This window comes from Mandrillus leucophaeus, unplaced genomic scaffold, assembly GCF_000951045.1.
Source record: "Mandrillus leucophaeus isolate KB7577 unplaced genomic scaffold, Mleu.le_1.0 Scaffold142, whole genome shotgun sequence".
Taxonomy (NCBI): Eukaryota; Metazoa; Chordata; class Mammalia; order Primates; family Cercopithecidae; genus Mandrillus; species Mandrillus leucophaeus.
Window position 1 is genome coordinate 3,655,916 of NW_012101388.1, and position 21,540 is coordinate 3,677,455.

Sequence of the window (21,540 nt, forward strand, 5' to 3'; positions counted from 1 at the left end):
CAGGGACCAGGGACAGGGTGGAAGCAGTGTGCCATGTCAATTTACCATTGTGATGGCAACACCTTGGAGTTACCACCTCTTTCCGTGTCCGTGGCAATGACCTGACGACCCAAAAGTTACTCTCCCTTCCCTAGAAATTTCTACATAAACTGCCCCTTAATCTACATGTAATTAAAAGTAGGTATAAATATGACTGCAAAACTGCCCTGAGCTGTGCCTCTCAGCACAGTGCCTGGGGTAGCCCTGCTCTGCAGGAGCAATCATGGAGCTCTAACATTGCCACTTCAGTAAAGCTGTTTTCTTCTATCCTACCTCCAGCTCACCCTTGAATACTTTCCTGGGTGAAGCCAAGAACCCTTGAAGGCTAAGCCCCACTTTGGAGCTTGCCTGACTTGCATCAGTTTCACCTTCAATGTGTTCATTTAATAGACACATTCAATATATTTCCCAAGCTATTAAAATTTTTGGTTAGTATTGGGGTACAGTAATGTGTGATGTGTATGATAAAACTAGTATTCAATCATAACATGATGAAACAGACAATTCTCTCCAATTCTTACAAAAGCTGGTAAAACAATCTGCCAGAATAGCTGCTTGGCATCTTGGCAAAATAACTGATTGACTTATAGCCATTTAGCACAATGTCTAAAGAGAAAAACAACTCATGCTGTTCTTTAAAGAACGCAAAACTTCCATTTGTCTCTTTAATTTTGTTCTCCATTTTGACTGAACTTTTGTTGATTTAAATCATCTTTCTCTGCTTCCTTTATATCAATGGTCTGTCGATATTTTAGAACAGTATTTCAAAATCCACAGTGAAAATGAAGAACTAAAAGGAAATCAATTATTTTCAGATAAACAAAAAAATATATATTTTTAAAATCCCATAGAACTTAGTTTATGTGCATTTTCCACTGTGGTAAGTAATAAACCAAGACACCAAACTATTTCTTGAGACAATGTCTTAAACATAAAAGTTAAATGAAAATCCTTAAAAAAATAAGTTATTAAAATCTTTAAACATCCAATTGAGGAATTCTGGAGTTAGACTAAAGATCAGAAGAAGCAACCCTAGCTTTACTGCTGCCAGTGGCATCTTAGGGGAGCCAGTTAACCTCTTGGAAACATGGTGCTCCAAACACAAATTGATAAGAAGGATAGGAGCTCTCTTAGGACGTTTCCAATCCTAACAGATCATAAATGAATGAAATACTTACACAATTCTGAATTCATAATCATCTCTATTTCTTAGAAATACATTTATATGTTAGTATTCAACGATTGTTTACTGAAGGCCTACAACTCTACCTGGAAATTCAGAAGAATGAAGGATTTTCACTGTCAGCAAAAAATTGTGCAAATTTTTGTGGGGACACATGACAAGCGTGACATACTGGCCCTACCCAAAAATAATTAGAGCCTGAGAGGAAAAGCCAAGCAAACTAACAAAAATCAGTTCCATAATTGCTTAAGGCCATATATGGCTAACATTATCATGACTTGTGAAGCTGAAAAAGCAGATGAGGAGACAAGAAGAAGAAAAGATCAGGAAGTGATTAGGAGACACTTCCAGGAAAGAGTAAGACTTTGGCTGCAACTTAAACTGCAACTTTAATCCTGTAGTTGAGACATCCGCAGAAGCAAAGTCTAGAGGCAGCAATGAGTGTTTATGGGAGCTCCAGGGGCCAGTGGTAGCCAAGCACAGTCAACTGGATTACTGAGGACTCGAAAGTCAAGGTAAAGAACAAGACCTTCTCCTGAGGACAGTAGAAGGTCACTGACGGTTTCTAGTGTGGGAATAGCATAAAAAGTGTGTTGCATCACCTCTTTAATTTCACCTCCTTCCCTTGGCCCTCCACACTCCAGTGAGACCAGACTGTATTCTTCTCCTTAGGGTTACCTCTGGACTTTTGCATATTCTGTGCACTTGGCCTGGAAATCTCCCCCCAGGCACATGCCGTCCACCTGGCCAGCTCCAGTCTGTCTTCCCAATTACAGTTTAAACATTTTTAAATCAAGTCAGATGCCTTTCCTGTGTACTCCCACATAGCACCTGTACTTCTCAATAAAAGCACTGACTACTACTGTATAGCAATTGCCAACATGATTGAACACCTCCTCTGTAAGCTCTATGGTGGCAGGATTTACCATTTTTATCTTTATCTCCACATATAGTTTCTGGCACATGGTGTGTGGTGGATAAATATTTGTTGACTAAGTGAATGAACGTAATTGAACTTAATGAATGAATGAATTTAATGAATAAATGATGCAATGAACTAAATTACAATGAATAAATGATTCAATTAAATCATTTATTCATGGTAAAATATACAAAGGGAGGTAGGAGCCTGTGAAAGAATTAAGAGCATGAGTTAAAATGGTAGACTCGACTTAGATAATCAAGGAGGGATGAAGCAGAGACCAAAAAAACTTGCCGGTGGATTGACTTTGAGTGGTGAAAGAGAAGAAACAGTGAAAATAATTTTATGATTCTTCCCTCCTCCACTGCCTGTATTCTTTACAGCTCACACCATTTACTAAGCTCAGGGTCAAGCCTTGTTTTCTTTTTGTCCACAGTGGGCGTAGACTCACAATTATTTCAATGCTCATATTTCCTATTTTGAAAGCTTCTGCTTCCTTTCATATTCTATCCTCAAGCAATATCCAAAATCAAATATTTAAGTACTAAACATATGTCTTCTATTAGTAGGCCTCAATTATTTCCTCTCAGTTAAAACACGACTGAGCTAATCAGGAATAAAGTTGCATCCACCAAAGCAACTAAAGCTGGACAAATTGTAAAGGGGTGAGGGCTAAATTCATGGATGGAAAAAGATAGATCAGAGTTTTCTAACTGGAAAGAAGAAAAGAAAATATTTTCTTGGTTTTACCTTGGGTTTGAGTCTTGACCCAGGAATTAATCTTTTTTCTGGCTTCTTCTGCATATTCTAGGAAGTCTACTGCCTGGGGTTCTGAGGAGTAATATTTCTGACAGAGTCGAATATATTCCTTTAAAGCAAGAAAATGACGAAGGTTACATAAAATGCATGCCAAACAAGCCATGGCGTAATCGTGAATTACGGTCTTCCTATTGAGATTAGGAGACCTGGGGTAGGGTGGGAGTGGAGGTTGGCTATGGAAGGTAGGTGCTGAAGGGGGAAAGAGTGCAGATCCCCTTGTCCACACTCCCACCCCAACTCTATCCACCTTCTTGCACTCTTTGCATTATAGAGACAGAAAAAAAGGAAAGAGGTTTGGCTTGGGGGATAGTGTCTCTGGAAAACAGTTGTATTTGTTTTCCTGATTTTTGATTCTGCAATTGGGACATTTGCAACAAGAAGAGGAGGAAGCCCCAGAGGGTACAGGAGGGGCAGCTGTTATGCGAGGCCAGCCCTAGGGAGCTGGCGTGGAATTCCAACTCTGCTTTTACGAACTGTAGAATTGTAGAGAACTGCTTTGAAAGTGACTTCATTACTTGTTTGAGGTCCAGCCATTTCAATTACAGGTTTCACTTACTTCCCTGAAGCTCGCAGACTTCTCACCAAACAGTTTATTGACACTTTCCAGTAAATAATCCCCTGTGGATGCATTGATTGCAGAGCTGAGAGAGCGGAAGGATGAATGGATTTTATCTGCAGCTTGTGCCTTGAACAGAAAGAAGGGATTCTCTACATATAACACAGGACTACTAAACAAGACCATTCTTAAGCCATGATAATAGTTTTTGAACACAATCATGAAATGCTATATTAATACATACTTTATTTTGGTACTTTAGAGGAATCTTTGAGAAAATTATTTCGATAAAAATGTGGTACATTAAAACTAATAAGGTGAATTTTAATTTCTTTCACATTTTGCTGTGTCTATGGATTGGATTTAACCAGGAGGTGACCAACAGCCTAGAAGAAAGACAGGCCCCTTTTCAGTTTCCTAAACGTCAAAGTCTCTAAGGAATTTTTGTTATATTTATAAGATGGATAAGTTCTGGGGATCTAATGTACAGTATAATGGCTATAGTTAAGAAGACTGTGTTCGTTAATAGTTACAGTTAATTAAACTGTTTACTTGAAACTTGTGAAGAATATGTTTTTAAGTGTCCTCCTCACTATACATACATGCATACATACAAATGGTAGTTAAATGTAGTGATGGATGTGTTCATTAATTTGACTGTAATAATTTCACAATGTATGGGTACAGCAAGTCATCACACTGTACATCTTGAACACGTACAATTTTTATTTGTCCATTATACCTCAATAAAGCTGGCAGGAAGGAAATGTTGCCTTAGTAATGATCTTACAAAGTTCATATAGCTTCTCTAGTCACCTATTTTATGGGGCAATCTATGCAGTGGAAAATACGGATTTTAGTAAACCACAAAAGTGAATGGTAATCTCAGTCCTCAACCTGAAGTTTGTAAGCACCATGTCAGACACAGGGGTTGGTCACAGTAGCAGCCTGTCCTAGGGCAGGGGACAGAGCCCTCCCGATGGACTGCCAGGTATTGCAGGACACCTGGTGGAATCTCCACATGATCAGGGTCCTGTCCACCTCCTCTAGCCCATAATTCCCTGGGCAATGGGTAGAAGGAGTGTCAGAGTGCCCAGGAAGAGAGCTGTGGGAGATACCTCTTCATAATCTACCTCATAAGCATGACTGTGGAAGTTGGTTACCAACAAAAGCAGTCTATACTCAGGTTCTATAACTTAACTGGATGGCTGACATTTAAGGAAATGGAGTATTGAGGAAATGTATTACTCCCAGAGATAGCTGATTGATTAATAGATTAGATGACAGAGAAGACAGATCATAGATGATAGATAACACAGATAGATAGGATTCATAGATGTATGATAGATAAGATAGATGAGAGAGATCAATGACAGATGATAGGTTAGATAGATAGAAGGAAAGATATCTGAAGGTCAGTGATTTCTCATGCAATCATTGGGCCTGACCTTCCGCCATTTCTCAATTACTTGTCAGTCCCTACCCTCTCTCCTCTGGAAATCCTCATCCATACACATGTATTCTAGGAGTCTCTGCTGTGGATTTATAATAAATAACACATACCTCACCAATGACAAAGGGGCGTGAGAGAATTTAGAAATAAATAGACTTGACCGAAAACTCATGAAGTCTGGACTCTTTCCTGGCTCTCGTTATGCGTATCACCTTAGGATATGTTTTTCTTAATGACTCTGAGTCTTAGTTTTCTTTCTGTGAATGGGGGAGGGCATATTCGCTTCCTTCCCAGTCTAACACTGTGAATTTAAGAGAAGAAGATTGCAAAAATAAACCACAAAAGAAATATGGACCAATAAGTCAGATACCTGCAAAATCGCATCAGGATAAGTACCCTTCTGGATCTGCTGCATGAACCCACAGCTGGTCGAGTTCTCTGGAATCAAAGGGGTAACTGCATTGGCTCCCACTTCATTAAACTGAAGCACCTACAACCAGAATTAGAGAAAATGGTTACACTTGCCCACGGATTTACTGAACTTTTAAAACGGATGGCTATCAGGTGGCTGTAAAATGATCCTAGATCTCTTCCCTGCCCTTATTGTGGGGAACAAGCATAGATACTCAATACTCTTTCTGTGTAATATAAAAGTATCAGCCAACCTAAATTTCCTTTATAGAAAACAGCATGAGGTGTTTTAGATTAATTTATATCCTGGCCATTTTGGAAAACAAATTGTTATTATGAGATGATTTAAAACCTCTTCCCCAAATTATCTAAATTATATCCAACCAATAAATGGCCTTGAAAAAAATGCCAGTATTTTGAAGAAAGTCACAAGGTTAACTCAGAACCTTGTGTGTCTCTCTCTTTTCAGTGACCTTATACACAGAATCCTTTCAATCTGTCAAAAACTACAAGCCAGAGTCAGCTAAAGCATAAAAACAGGTCACGTAATAGTAACAGGATTCACCTAAAATATTTACACATACCACATTCATACAAGGAGAAATTAATGTCCATGTGAGAGACAAGTTGATCTGGTGACACGTGAATCTCTTTGTATGGTAAGTAGGCAGTTTCGGCTGACACAGGGAAGCTGGCAGCAAGGACTGTCCCCTCGGAAGCTGCCTCAGATCCCCTTCCCACAACACTGCTGCCTGCCCGCCTTGGTCTGCCAGTCTTAATACCTGCAAGCTGGCCCTGCCTTCCAGCCACCCACCCCATCCAACCTTCTTGGGAACCCATGGTCCTGCAGCACCTCCCTATGGGGTCCCTGAGGAGAAGTCGATCTGGTAAGTGGCTTGATGGTTGGGGTTCTGCTAATAAAGTTAATTAAGGCAGCCTTGTCCAGCAGGTTGGTGAATTTCTGGGCTAGAGGGAGAGGTGTTAGAGTTTGTGAGGTCTTTCTCTGCTCTTTGAGTCATACACCATAACTCCTGCCTAGTATTCTCTGAAAAGAAGTGGTGCAACTCCGCCCTCACATAAAAGAAGAAGATTTCCTGCGACAGCTTGGCTAGTTTTCCTCCCTTCCAAGGAAATTGACCCTTGAATCAGGATTCTCTGGGCTAGCACTAAAGCCTTCCTGAATCAGCGTTAAAGTCACTCAGGGAGATGTCCCTGCAAAAGTGGGACTGTGAGCTGCCCCTAGTCCATGCCAAGGCCACGGAGAAAATAGTGAGGCAGTTTGGCCTGGATGGGTCTGTTTCCTCCCTCTAAGGAAAAGAGCTTGTACCCTAATTCCCACAGACCTACGTGTCCAGGAGCTTATGCCTTTTATTTATTCTTTTCTTTCACTACAAATATACCACTTCTAACAGCTACAGCAATTCTCAAATGTGTGGCCTCTTCTTGCCCCAATTCCCTCATCTGTAAAATGAGTATGGTAATCATCATACCTACCTCACAGTATTTTGTCTTATGTGAGTAAATTTATGAGAAGTTCTTAGAAAGATGCCTGGCTAAGGCACTAATAAGTATTGGTTGTTATTACAATGACGGCTACTAAGTGTCTTACGTAGTATCTCTAAGCTTCACAACAGTCTTGCATGCTACACATTTTTATTCCCATTCTGTAGATGAGAAAACTGAGATGCAAATGGTTTCAATGTCCTCACACACACGTAGTAAGGAGCAAAGCCATGACTCAAACACAGATACGTCTGTCCCCACAGTCTGTTTCTTTCTCCAAGCCAATCAATGTCTTTTTCTTTTTATTTGGGAAGCAATCATATTAACATTTGAGTTTCAAAATCTACACATGCAACAGAGTTGTAAAAAGACTATATAGAGTCTCAAAAAAAAAAAAACAAAAACAAAAAAAACAAACAAACTATATAGAATCCTTGCATAGTCCCAAAGGCTTAAAGCACTTCTTAGACAGAGAAAAGCTGTCATGTGTCCAGGGTGATGGGTTTATTTTCCCCTAGTACCAAAATCAAGATTTTTACTTTAACAGCCCAGAGCACTTCATTTAGCATTTGCTCCCAAAATATATTGCTACTGATTCCTTTACCTTTAAAAACAAAACAAAACAAACAAACCAAAAAACCTAGGCCGGGTGCGGTGGCTCACACCTGTAATCCCAGCACTCTGGGAAGCTGAGGCAGGCGGATCATAAGGTCAGGAGTTTGAGACCAGCGTGACTAATATGGTGAAACCCCGTCTCTACTAATACAAAAACTAGCCGGGCATCGTGGCAGGCACCTGTAATCCCAGCTACTTTGGGAGGCTGAGGCAGGAGAATGGCTTGAACCTGGGAGGTGGAGGTTGCAGTGAGCCAAGATCACACCACTGCACTCCAACCTGGGTGACAGAGCGAGACTCCGTCTCAAAAAAAAAAAAAAAAGGAAAAAAGAAAAAAACCTAAGACCTGGTGTTTCTAAAGTTTTTGTGCCAATTTACTATCTTTATTCTTTCAAGGCAAAAAAGCAAACATACTGGGGAAAGAATATTGCAAAAGACTACTTGTGTCAGGGAGTTGAGCAATTGAGTTTTGTTGTAAGTCTCAATGTTTAAACTGTCACAAACACAGAGAGTGATTCACCCATCCCTTGTCTTCCTGCAGCAAGATTGGCCAATGCTCTCTCTGTGAAACTTCAAACATCAAATGAGGCCCACCTTACACGGGTCACCATGTGCATGGAAAGAATGTGTTTACACTCAGGTACGTTCTTGTGGGAAACTGGAAACCAGCCGGCAGCATCTTGGTGTGACTGCATGCACAATGCATGCTTGTCCTTAAAGCATTTAATGTTAATGTTTGTGTTTCTGAATACAAGGGAATTTTAATGATGTGATGGCCACATCGAGGTCACTAACCTGGGAAATAACACGATCGCAAGAATTTTGTATGTGCTGAGTGACTGACTACTGCATGATGATTGCCGTGTATAATTGAAGTAGTCCAGCGTAATTTCAACGGCCCAGACTCAGTGGAAAGAGTTTCCTGACTGAGTCCATGTCCATTCACCAAAGAAGGCAGGCAGTGGCCTTGCAGAAATCCCTCATGATGTTGTGCATCCCATCCACCTTCGTTTTCAGGGCTGGCCATGCATAATGCCAGGTCTCATTCTGCTACCGTGACCTCGCAGGCATGATCTTCTGCAGCTACAACACTATCCATGCATCTCTGTGGGTATAGTGAGCACCACCGTGGTATGTTTTTCTTCCCTTTGTGATACCCTCTTAACATTATTGGGAGGAATTCTTCATAGGAATAGGGAACAAACACCACAGTGGCAGAGCAATGGGAAGGAGCCCAAGCTAGGAGTTAGGAGACAGTGGGGCTTCATTGACACCACCAGAGCTCTCATCTGTAAAATGATATCTGTCTTAAAACTGAATGAGATAATGGGTACGACACCCTCACTTTGAAAAACAAGAATATTATATTATTAAAATATAAGATGCGGCCACTTATAACTGTTTCCAGCCTTGCAGGCTATTCAACTCCGATATGCCTTCAACAGCTACAACTAAGGGATTTTGGGGTTTGGCTGTCTTATAGATTTGAATCTAAGGAATTCATGTTGTAAAGATCAGTCCTGCATTACCTGTGGTGATTGCTGACCTCCCGAGTCACATGTCTTTAGCATAAAACAAGAGCAGTTCTCCAATTCCATTCAGGAACCACTCGGCCCAAATGTGGAGCTTCAGCTCAGACTCACCTTGGCCATCTGGTCTTGGGTGCTGCCCCTGGAGCCCATGTAGACCATGGCCATGGTGGACGAGATGCTCCATGGGGAGAAGAAGAGGTTCTGGGTGGGGCTTGCGTTTGCCAGATGCTTGAATAAATTGAGGGCAAAGAGTGTGTTTGCTACACAAAGGTCCTCCATTGTTTCAATCTAGAAGCAAAGAGAGGAAGAAAAACACAGCTCTGAAACACGAGGTAACATTTTGGGTGAGGTCAGCACAGTAGGACAGGCTGCACTCTGTGTGGGGACAGATTCCCTCTCTGTTCTTCCTTATGGAACAACATGAGGCAGGGCGGGGACAGCTTCATGGACATGCCACCTGTGCAGCTGTAAAAAGCCCCTTGTTTGGCCAAATGTCCTCCTATCGCCATCTTGAAATTCTTGATAATTTTAAACAAAAGGCCCACATTTTCATTGTGCACCAGACCCTGTAAATTACATAGCCATTCCTGAGATACATGAAGTGTTTTGTATGATGAGCAGTGACACTTGGTGACATTCCATAGAATAACAATGACAATAAATAGGGACAGGAGTAGGAATTGAAGCCAGGTTGGCAGACCCTAGGGTCATGCTCTCAACTTCTGTGCTGTCCCCACAAGCACACTGCACACATCCACACCACACACACTGCCACACAGGACGATACACACATACTGAAATGCATGTCACCTGCATACATACCTTGTTGCATTGGGTAAGATGGTCAATCTTCTTTCTACTTTCCTGCTTCTAAAGTGGCTTTGACTCATTGTTTGAAGGTTTGGACTTTCACCCAGCCCCTATTCCAACACCCCTTCCCTATATGCACCACACATACCACAACCTTACTAAAAAAGACTTCCTGTACTGGGGAGTTCATTACTGGGAGGACTAGAAGACCCCCTTCTTCTGCCACCCCACCAGGTAGAAAGTCAACGCCAGGCAAGATTGCAGGGAAAATCCTTAATCCCAGGCCTATGAAACTCATATACACCAAGGTATGAACCATCTGAGACCTTCCCTGACCTCAGGCTTTGCAGGCAACTGAATGCAAGCCCACACCCAAGGTGTGTGTGTTTTTTGGTCCTGACCAATGATCATCTTTCCAGCTGTATGTTTTGCTTTCATCATAGCTTGAAAGTTACCGTGTAATTATCAAAATATATCAATATACCAAACAATGCTGATATTCATCATCCCTCAGGAAACCTTCTAATGACAGTGCCTTCCCAGAACTGGGGAGGGGTTGGTACAAGTACCCAGGAGGAAGCACGTCCTCTGGCTCTGGTCTTGGCTGTCTACACCTGTGGTCTCCCACGGCAGGGCTCTCCAACAAGGACCAGTGATCACTTCTTTCTTGTGTGAACCCTTGCTTCATGAACGCTTTTTTCTTTTTTTTAAGAAAGTGTTTGGAATTTCTTTGCATTAAAACGTCTCATTTGGAATACAACCAGACTACTTTATCAAGACAAAAATAGTAAATTAAATAAAATGTATCCCTAAAACTCTCTCACCTCCGCTCCTCATTTAATCTTTACAGAATCTGTATGAGGTAGAGGTGATTCTCCCTATCTTATAGATTATATCCTGATGCCCAGAGACATTAAGTAACTTGTATAACGTCACACAGCTGGTAGGTAGTGGAGCAGGGATTCAAGCCCAGGTCTGCCTAAGGAAGCCCACCCTTTCCAGTGTTCCACATTGCTTCGTTTGGTGATGCATAGCTTCACTATGAAGTGTAAGAGCTTAAGCAAGTTGTAGTGCAAGAAATGCTAGAAAGAGGAAGTCAAAAGAAAAAAGTAGTAAACCTGTAATTCTACTAGAAGGCTTATTACGAAAAAAAAAAATTCACTTTTTTTTTTCTCTTGCTTCATCATAGATACTAGATTACATTGGATAGCTCAAAAATTTGTTCCTCTTCCTCTTAAAATTTAAGTTCTAACTTAATACTAAGTTAGAATTTAAGGTAACTTGATAAAGAAAAAAAGTTAATAAGAACAGAATCAAATTGTCCTGGATGCATTTACTTCTTTCAAAAAAATAGTTTCAATTACATTTTTAAATAAGATGTAATTAATTACATTTAATGTAAAAATAATATTTGATGTCTATATGGCAGTTACCAAATTCCTTCAGCTCCCTCTTCAATTTGCATAATTACCTGTCCAGTAAGGCTTAGCAATTTCTGTAATATGAATGAAAATATGAAAATAGAGATTGCACAGCTGGTCCATTTCAGAAGCCTAGACTGGATCACAGACTTCTGATTCCAAGTCTAATGCTTTCCTACAAACTTTTCAAGGAAGGTCTGAGAGTTTCACAATTTTAGAAATCTATGAAGGCACTCATATGCAGTGTTTCCTGACTCTCAGATAAGGCCATACTTTATGTTTGAATGAAAATCTTTCCAAACAATGCAAAATTGAAGTAATGGAGTATTGTGAAATACCACAGCCTCCTGGAACAGGTATATCTGTTGTGAACTTTTTGACCTTATAATAATTTATATGATCTCATTAACTTCCAAATATTATTCTCTTAATTAAGGTTTAATAGTATTACTTGGATGAATTAATGGGAATAATATGCAGGGCTGGGCTTCCTGGCGGTGCTTGTGTTGGTTCCTGCAACACAAGTTGACAAATGCACCACTGAAACTTGGCACAGGGAAGGAAGAATTTGGGAGGAGTCACCAGGCACATGGACATTGTCTCTCACCCGATTGGCCCTGGACGTTAGATTGGAGTTTGCTGTAGCATTTAAAATAAATTTTGTTTACAATTGGACAGTGGAAATATTTTGAAATTGACCACAAAAATTAATGAGAACTGACAGAAAACAACAGTTTCAAGGGAACATCTCATCAAATACTGCTACATTTCCCCCAACAGAATTAAGATGGCTTTTGTAATGAATAAGTATCTTTTTATGGGGTATTAAGTTATTTACTGAACCATACTTCAGTCAACCCTGCAACTAGTTTGTTTGATTATTCTCTTTCACTAAATTGACCCATGATTGAACTAAACTCAATAAACATATTATTGCTGCTTAATTTTTGCAGTTCCTGCTTTTTCATTTAAGATGCAAATGAAGTCTTCTTTTCCTATTATTTATATACAATGTAGAGATTACATTCAATTGCTTAAACGAAAATATTTTAATGTATCTAGCTGTTTTCATCAAATTTAGTGTCAAAACAGTAGCTGGTAGAGAACATATATATTCTAACCTGTTCAATAAAATTGACATCACAATCTGAATGTACATTTTGTTTTGGTTAATGCTACATAGGTATTTGTTGGCCTCTGAGATTCAAAATTAAACCTTATAAATTTAATTTAAATCTTGAAATAATCTATTTTCAATTAAACAACTAAACAAGAAAACACTACTTAAATTTTACTCCCCCTCTACAAACACCCCACATCCAAATTTTCAATCTATTAATACTAGCATGAGGGAAGAGAAAACATGAAATCCTTTTTCTCATAGAGATGGCATGGAAATCATTGAAATACCTGGTTGTTCTCTGGTTATTCGCTGAGTTGCTGTCTGACGGGCAATGCTCCTCTGAGAGTTGTTACAGTTCAGACATGGTAATGACTGGTTTTATACAGCTCTGCCCCTCCCACATGGCATTTTTTTTCTCTCTCTCTCTTTTGATCTGTGCCCTTTGAGTGATTCAACATTTTACTCAGGAAGACATCATTAGAATAGAAATACGTGTTTGTAAAGGCATAGTTTAAGAAATTTTGGGAGAGGATGAGGTCACTCTGAAACCTAAGAATTTGTCAATATCTACACATGCCTGTCAAAATTAGCTAAAATCTGTCAGCCCCCGTTTCAAGATTTCCCCCACTATACTTGTGCTCAAGGATAGTATCAAATTCTACAATACTCCTTTTAGCTTTGCACAGCCATGGCCTGTGGGCTTCTTCCAATATATACATATCATGAGATTTACTCTCTCTTTTGAGCCTAGGGAGACCGAAGCAATGCTTAGGGCATGGGAGGGAAGAAAAAATCCACCATTGTCTTTCTTAGAAATTCTCTATTTTAAATTGTCTTACATTGTCTCAAGCTGTAATTTTCTAAATAACTCTGTTTCTACCCTAATATCCTGACACAAGAATAATTTTTCATGTTCTCTTGATTATAAAATAGATCTTATGGCCGGGTGCGGTGGCTCATGCCTGTAATCCCAGCACTTTGGGAGGCCGAGGCAGGAGGATCACTTGAGGTCGGGAGTTTGAGACCAGCCTGGCCAGCACAGTGAAATCCTGTCTCTACTAAAAATACAAAAATTAGCTGCGTGTGGTGGCACACGTCTCCAGTCCCAGCTACTTGGGAGGCTGAGGCAGAAGAATCACTTGAACCTCGGAGGCAGAGGTTGCAGTGAGCTCAGATTGTGCCACTGCACTCCAGCCTGGGTGACAGAGTAAGACTCCATCTCAAAAACAGTAAAATAAAATAAAATAAAATAAAAACAAAACAGGTGTTATCTTTTATTAGGAGCCATTGACCCTTTTACATGTGTTAATGCCCCTTGGTCCTCAATGCTCTTCTCCCGTCAGTGCTCAGGAGTCTGGTGGTGAGCTAAGTCCCTTCTTTCTTTTCAACCTCAGTCCAAGAAGACCCCTCTGGAAATGTCTATGTGACCAATAATCTGTTTAACTGTTTTTTGTTTTTATTTTTTTGAGACTGAGTTTCACTCTTGTTGCCCAGGCTGGAGCGCAATGGCGCGATCTCTGCTCACTGCAACTCCCGCCTCCTGGGTTCAAGTGATCCTCCTGTCTCAGCCTCCTGAATAGCTGGGATTACAGGTGCCTGCCACTGCACCTAGTTAATTTTTAGTAGAGATGGGGTTTCACCATGTTGGCCAGGCTGGTCTTAAATTCCTGACCTCAGGCAATCCGCCCACCTCGGCCTCCCAAAGTGCTGGGATTACAGGTGTGAGCCACCGTGCCAGGCCTGTTTAACTGTTTTTTAACCACACATTGACAGCTCAACAAGTTGGGACAGATATCAACGTACCTAGAACTTCCGCCACCCTTTCCTTCACTCGCTTTTCAGGTGCTACTCTTTCTCACCGTATTATTTTCATTCCAGTTATTCTCAAGAGGAACGTCATGCTTCTTTCTCCCCACTGACTCACCTATGAGGTTTGATTCACACCCCATAACTTCCATGTAGTCCATTCTGACTCCTACAACCCTCAGTGAACTTCTACGTAGAACTGCAACTTTCAGAGTTGAGGATGTAGTGTAATAATCGTGTATCATCTCAGTTGAGATGACAATATCATCTCAGTTAGGATCTATCCATAAATATACACTTGGTTTCCCTTGAGCAGCAAGAACAGTGGTGAGCATCAAGCAAATTCTTACCAAATATTTTTAATGGATAGGGTAATATGCTAAAACTCTCTAGAGAGGCCCTATACTGTGGTGAACAAGGATATGAATTCTGAGAGACTCCGAGAAGTCTCAGACTCAGAATCTTCTTTTTGCCACTTACTAGTTGTATAATCTTGCACGTATTTGTCAACTACTCTAACTTTTAATCTCCTAATAATTCTATACAGCTGGTACTGTTGATTGCCTACCCCAACCAATGCCTTTCTGATACCCTTGTTCCTGATTTTCATCAGGTATTATCCAGAGAGCCCTTGATCTCAGGAAAGGAAAGCCTAGCTGCCAGTCTTGTAGGGGGATGTGCGAAGGGATAGGTGGACATAGAAACCCAATTCTGGACAATGAGTTTTGGGAGAAATCCACTGGGGAATGTTTGGGAAAAGGTTTTCTTTCCTTGATAGAAGGAAGCATGAAGAAAGAACCTCCATATCTTCCTACCCAACTTCGAGCACGGTTGTGCAAGGATGTGATGCCAGAAGATGCCACAGTCATATTTCAACCATGTAGGAAGACTGAGAAATTTGCAGTGATCCCAAACAAGAGCCCTGACATCTGCCAATGCCAGAAACCACCTACCTCTAGTTTTTGCTCTTGCTGTTGTTATCCGAGATGTTATAATAAATAAGTCTGTATTGTTTCAGCATCCTTCAACACTATGGGTTCTCTGTCATTTGCAGCCAAAAGCATTCTAAATAATACAGGTTGCTGTGAATAATCAATGAGATAATGCCTGCCAAGTCTTTAGCAGATTCTTCTTGGTAGTGAGTGCTGCATAACGTTAGCTGATATATAACAGGGTGACTGTTGGTGTCAGGTTTGGGAGCTGCCTTTCTGCCTAGATTAGAGCAATTTATAAGTTCAGTATAAGAAGACTAGATTTTCACACCTCAAACAACTAGAGAGACTTGTAAAAGATAATATGTAACTTAAAGCCAAATTGAGTGGTGCTAATAGTATCATAGAAAGAAGGAAAAGGATCGATAATGTGTGTTAGAGCCTTGAGCAAAGAGTTGAGATAAATGGAAAAATTGACAATAGAGAGAGGAAGGCACTAATATTATAGAAGTGGGAAGCAAAGATCATTGAATAGCTTTCTGAGGTCTGTCTAGATCCGAGCTGGTGTTACAGAGGAGGAAAGGAGAAAAGGAACAGATCTGATGGAGCAGGCTTTGATACCAGGCTGAGCTGGGATCTAAGCTAAAGGCAGTCTACTGTAAACTCCCAAGAAGGGAAGTGACTTGTAAAAAGTGGTGTTTTAAGAAGAAAAATCTGAAAATTCAGAGGAGAAAGGACCTAAAGGGTGGGAAATGTATTAGGAGACTATATAGCAGAACCCAGTCAGCAGGTCAAGTAGAAAAAAAGCACAGTCACTAAAGAGTACTCCTTACCTTTAGAAAATACGTAAGATTAAGTTTTCTCAAATAACCTGAAATAGTACATGCAACAATTGCAGAGCAGGTCACTCCTATGGAGCGTGAGATTACTGAAACAGAAAGTGTCTTATTTTCTAGGAAAATGTGTATGAGATAATCATAAGTGGGAAATGGAAGGAAATAAAATTATATGGGCTGTATGATATTCCTTATACAAATAAAATACATGCAGAAGAAATATTACTTAACATAACATTTCTTCAAAACATAAACAGGGTTTATGTCTAAGTGGTAACTTTATAGATTTATCATTGTCTTTCTTTGTACCTTGAAAAATATCCCACATTTTCCATAATAGGCAGCATTACTTTTAAAATCAGAAATAATTTACCGAAGTTTCTATGTTGAGGTGTTTTTTATCTGCCCACTCTCACTACAATGAATCATGTTTAAAGGAGAAATAATATCCAAAAGAAGACCATAACTTTATAAGTAATAAAGTTCTAATATCTGATTTGAGACTTGCATACACTGTGCTTTTTCTTTGAAACACCTAAACAACTGTGATTGCATAACCTGTGTAGTTTACACTTCAGTGCCTATCTTCCCTGTCAGATGGTAACAACCATGAATTCCAAGACAATAATGGTCTTCCCCAATGGCTAGGACAGGCATTTGGCTCATATTAGGTGTTCACTTAGTGTTTGCTGAATGACTTACTCATGTTTGGCACATTGTAATGCATTTCTATCCTCTCCACTTTGAAGAGCAACCAGTGATACTTCCGTAATTAACTATTTTACATGATTCATGGATATATGGGGAATGTACAAATTAGGAAAAATGCATCATTTCTGTATCAGCAAAAAAATATCACCACTGAAATTATCTCAAACACGACATGAATGCAGGTCAAAAAGGAAGTCCTATTATGATATAAAATTCTATATAATAACCTTATTTTTAACTACTTCCATTTAGACATATTGAAACAACATTAATTTATAACAAAGATCATTAGTATTAATTAGCCTTAGTAGTTAGATAGCATGGTTTATTCCAGAAATTTAAGTAGTTGTTGCTGTGAGCAGAACCAACTGGAGGTGAAGGCAGTCACCTCCATGGTGTGAATTTGGGACATCTTGGCTAGAATATTCTCCAATATACACTTTTTGAAATCTCTTTATCAGATAATAAATTAGCAACAACACTTTGTGTGTTAACGGCTTTGGGAGAAATATTACATGTATCTAAATTCCTGTGAAGCGGGTTTTACAGAGAAAGGGGTGGTCCAGGAGGGAGTTTCGGGGCGTGTGAAGAGGATAGGAGAATGAGAAGGCTTTGAATAAGGGTAGGCCTAGGCCACAGAGAGGCAAGGTCCCAAGATCCAGGGCAAAGAAAGCAAACCTCACCTATTTTAAGATGTGGCCCTGGTCCAGCTATGAGTGTGAGAAAGTCTGCACATGAAGTGAGCTTTGTTAGGGAGTGTAACACCTCTGTCGGAGTATTTATCTTGTTACCAAGTGACAACCTCAACACAGATGCCAGGTTGATAGGCTATCTGAACAAAAATCCAGTGTTCTGTCATTCAGCTGTTTGAGAAAGCCGATAAACTTCTTAAGACCTGTCATGACAAAAGCATGCAAGATTGTATGTCCAGAGCAGCCTCCGAACACTGTGAGTCATGAATTCACTCCTTGTACACACCAGTGAAACTCCGTGCTTACAATGGTGTGCTTCCTTGGAGGAGCTAATGATACAATATTAGACTCATATCACTTTGATTCCATGCATCACTCACCTCTCCATCATCCTTGTGGATTAAATATGGTTAAATGAATTATTCATATTACTTAACAAGTCTTAATTTAATCTCTCTCTTATCTAGCATGTTCCTAGTGGATCTCAGCCAATGTTCTAGGCCTAGGGGAAGTAGCCGATTTCAGTGTTAATTGCCATAGCACATACGTACTCAGATGATAAACACATAACTAAATAACTCTAAGATACATTCTAGGCTGGGCGCGGTGGCTCACGCCTGTAATCCCAGCACTTTGGGAGGCCGAGGCGGGCGGATCACGAGGTCAGGAGACCGAGACCATCCTGGCTAACACAGTGAAACCTTGTCTCTACTAAAAATACAAAAAATTAGCCGGGCGTGGTGGCGGGCGTCTGTAGTCCCAGCTACTCGGGAGGCTGAGGCAGGAGAATGGTGTGAACCCAGGAGTTGGAGCTTGCAGTGAGCCGAGATTGTGCCACTGCACGCCAGCCTGGGAGACAGAGCGAGACCCCATCTCAAAAAAAAAAAAAACAAAAAAGAAAAGAAAAAAGTACATTCTAAATTCCGATGACAATTATTTTTGTTTTATCTTCTTATGACTTTTTGCTTTTTTGTATCTTTTTTTTATTAAGGGTGGATAAAAGAGCAGAAACAGATTGACACTTGCCACTAAAATACATATATGCATGCCCTGCAGACAGATTAAATTTGATTCTATATAAAATAATGTGGGGAATCCCTTGATTTCTAGAAAGGAAATGGCAAGGAGAAACTAAAGGAACTTTGTGGTAGTCATGCATTTTATCTTAGGGTTGGACCATAAAATTTGCATTGCTTTCTAATCATGACTGCCTTATTTAGACTTGTAGAAAAATGAGGAGGAGGCAGAAAAAAATATTGCTCAGTTCTTCCCCTGTTGATTAGTCATAGTACACTGAGTGTATGGGCAGGAAGATGAGAATGTGAATCGGATATGAGTGGTGGGTGGGGGAAAAAAGAAAGAGACAACAAAGATTCCTGCAACTCTATCTCCAGCCATGACCCCTCCCCTCATCATGGCTGCACCCATGTCCATGGTCCAAAGCTGGACACATCATGCTTCCATCATTTTCCCAGACCTGTTTGTCCTCATTTACTTCCCATTTGCCTGTTATTTATTCAAGCTAATATCGAAGAAACATCCTTAAATCTTTTCTTCTTATCCCTTTCCACATCTACCATTTAACAATAATTTTAGCTTCAAAATATTTTTTGAGTCAGTATGCCCCTCTTTTTTCTCTAAAATTATTGCCCTGGCTCTGGTCTTCATCATCTTAGCCTTGGGTTCTGTGTTTCTAGTGTCTTGTCCCTTAATCCATAAATGTAATCTGATCCAGCAATAACTCTTCTTAAAATCTTTCAATGAGTCTCCATTAAATACAGGATATAGATTAGCTAGGTTCATATGTGTCCAAGACCATCAGTGATCTGGTGCCTTTCTAATCACAATAACCACTCTAGATAAAGTTTTTATCATAATATCTGGCACACAGGTACACAAAAATTGCTAGCATCAGTGAATACTATTTCTTTACCTTTATTAATATACTTAGGAAATTGTGTGCAATTCATGCTTTTACTATTTGTTTCCTCATTGAGAGCAGAAAATGTACATTTTATTTTTTATATACACAGCACTTAGTAGATTATGTGCTCACTTGGGGATGCCCCACTTAATATTTTTTGAACTCAACTGAAAACAAACTTTTGTACTTCAATTTTGATCCTCCCCAGCACTACTGAGACACCCTCAAAGTGTAGCCTTCCTGCTTTCCCTGCTTTGCTATGAGGATAGAAAACTGTCTTCCAGGACAGGGAGCAGTTAAGGCTGAGTCTCATGAACTGGATTTTAGGTGAATGTTGGGATCCTGGGACTAGGAACTTAGGGGACTTTAGCGGCACGTGCTGGGGTGGATCCATAGACAGCGAAACAGAAATCTTGAACTTGACTAATTGCAATAGGCACAGAGTGCATCAGGCCAGCAGCAAGAGAGCTCTGTCCCTACTCCTGGATTAGGGTAAGGCCTCACCAGAGATAGGACTCCAAAAGTTCTAAGCTGTGAGTACATATTAAGTAGTAAGGAAGAAGACAAAGAGAAAAGAGAAGATGGTAAGGGCTAAAAGCAACAAAAGGAGAAGTCACAAGGGAGGAAGGCTACTCCACTTATCCTAATGTTCTAAATTTTATATTGGATACTTGGTTATAAACAGAAGTAAACAAAACTTTTAATGACAAAAAATAATCCCAATTTTGGAAGGTGCTGCTAAACACTGTGCTCTAGCTCATAGATTGCATATGATCTGCAAGAACATTGGCTTCAGAGTAACAGATAATTTAAATGATTTATTTGACATGTAAGTAACTAGGCTAATGAAATCAAACAAAGATCAAGAATATACTGGATTTCCTTCAGGTCAGGACTTGTGATGGCCTATTTTCTTTTTTCCTGACATTTGCTTCTAGATACTGAATCTATCCCTTCAAAGCTTTTGCTTAGACGAAGCCTGAGTCAAAGGAATTAGTACCTCTCAAAGCATATGATTTCTCAGTGATGTTTTATTGCCCTTCCAACACTATATCAATCACATTTCTTGATAATTTCAATATTCACACCTGTATGCTTGTTTCTTTAGTATGAAAGCATTGCTCACTATTCTATGGGCAAAGCTCAAAAGAGTATGATCATTTAACGTTTCTATAGCACTGTCTTCTTAGTGTCCAATGCCTCTTTGACTCAGAACTGACTACATATTATACTAGTCTCATGCCTCATCAAGCTCTGCTAAGAAACCCAAACACATGGAGAGATAGATAATAAATGCATACCATTTACTCAAAAAAGGTGATAGACTTTTCCCCAGCACTCAGGTATGCATATCTTTGTGATCATCTCCTAGAGTTACAAATGTGTGAGTACTCTTAACTCTATGACAAATTCCTGTTTTGCTGGACTTGAGCACGTAAAGCCCATTTGAAACATTTTTTTGGAAGACTTCAGCATCCATAAAGAACCTTTGGTCATCACTTTTCCTAATGAAGAGTCATGACCCCTTGGCCCTTATCTCTGACTCATACTAAAATCACATTGTGTGATTTTTGGTATGGCATCATAATCTTGAAGTAAGATCCTGTTTCTTCTTCTTAATGTGGAAAGATAAGCACAAATCCTGCATGTCCAAAATTTCTTATATTGTTATCTAAAATATAACCATGCTTATGAGTTCCTGTACCTCTTATTAAAATAATGAAGTAGGAGATATTTGAAAAAAGTCATACACTATGTATATAAAACTAAAGCATTGTTGTTATAAATGAAATAATGTAGGTGAAGTGTTGGGCAGAATGTGTAATCACAATAAGCACTTGATATTATTATTATTATAGAGGTACTGTTGATACTAATCTCTACATGAGTGTTAAACTGAAATCTGATAATACCCGTGTAATCTTAGGTGGGTCACTTAACTTCTTCGGGCTTCCCCTTCTTTACATTGTAATGGTCCCATTATAATGTCCTTCAATGTACATTATCTTACTTAATCATTTCAACAATTGTTTGAATAAGATAAATGTTGTACAGCTGAGCAAGAAGACAGGTAGAGTGGTCAAGGGAGTTGCCTCATTATTAACGAATTGTGACAGAGTATATTCGACCCAGATGTTTTAGGCCAATGCTCTTTCCACTGACAATACCTTGCTTGCTCATTCCAACTTTACTATGTGTGATTCCATTTCTGTGATTGTTTAAGGAGCTGTTAGAATCTCAAAGACAGAGAT

At 39.7% G+C, this 21,540-nt stretch overlaps 1 protein-coding gene across 3 annotated transcripts in view; it reads right to left on the reverse strand.

Moving 5' to 3' along the window:
* SERPINB2 (serpin peptidase inhibitor, clade B (ovalbumin), member 2) overlaps positions 1-12,741 on the reverse strand; it is a 44,391-nt gene extending 31,650 nt beyond the window's left edge. For 2 of the 3 annotated variants that reach the window (XM_011974150.1, XM_011974152.1), the window contains exons 1-6: positions 12,675-12,740; positions 10,668-10,925; positions 9,145-9,321; positions 5,343-5,462; positions 3,520-3,648; positions 2,895-3,012 (exon numbers count right to left, since the gene is read on the reverse strand). In XM_011974150.1, coding sequence (XP_011829540.1) covers positions 2,895-3,012; positions 3,520-3,648; positions 5,343-5,462; positions 9,145-9,312 — 535 coding nt within the window. In that variant the 5' untranslated portion in view covers positions 9,313-9,321; positions 10,668-10,925; positions 12,675-12,740. Of the gene's footprint in view, positions 1-2,894; positions 3,013-3,519; positions 3,649-5,342; positions 5,463-9,144; positions 9,322-10,667; positions 10,926-12,674 lie in introns of all 3 variants that reach the window. The other variant, XM_011974151.1, reaches the window with a different exon arrangement.
* Positions 12,742-21,540: the final 8,799 nt, after the last annotated feature.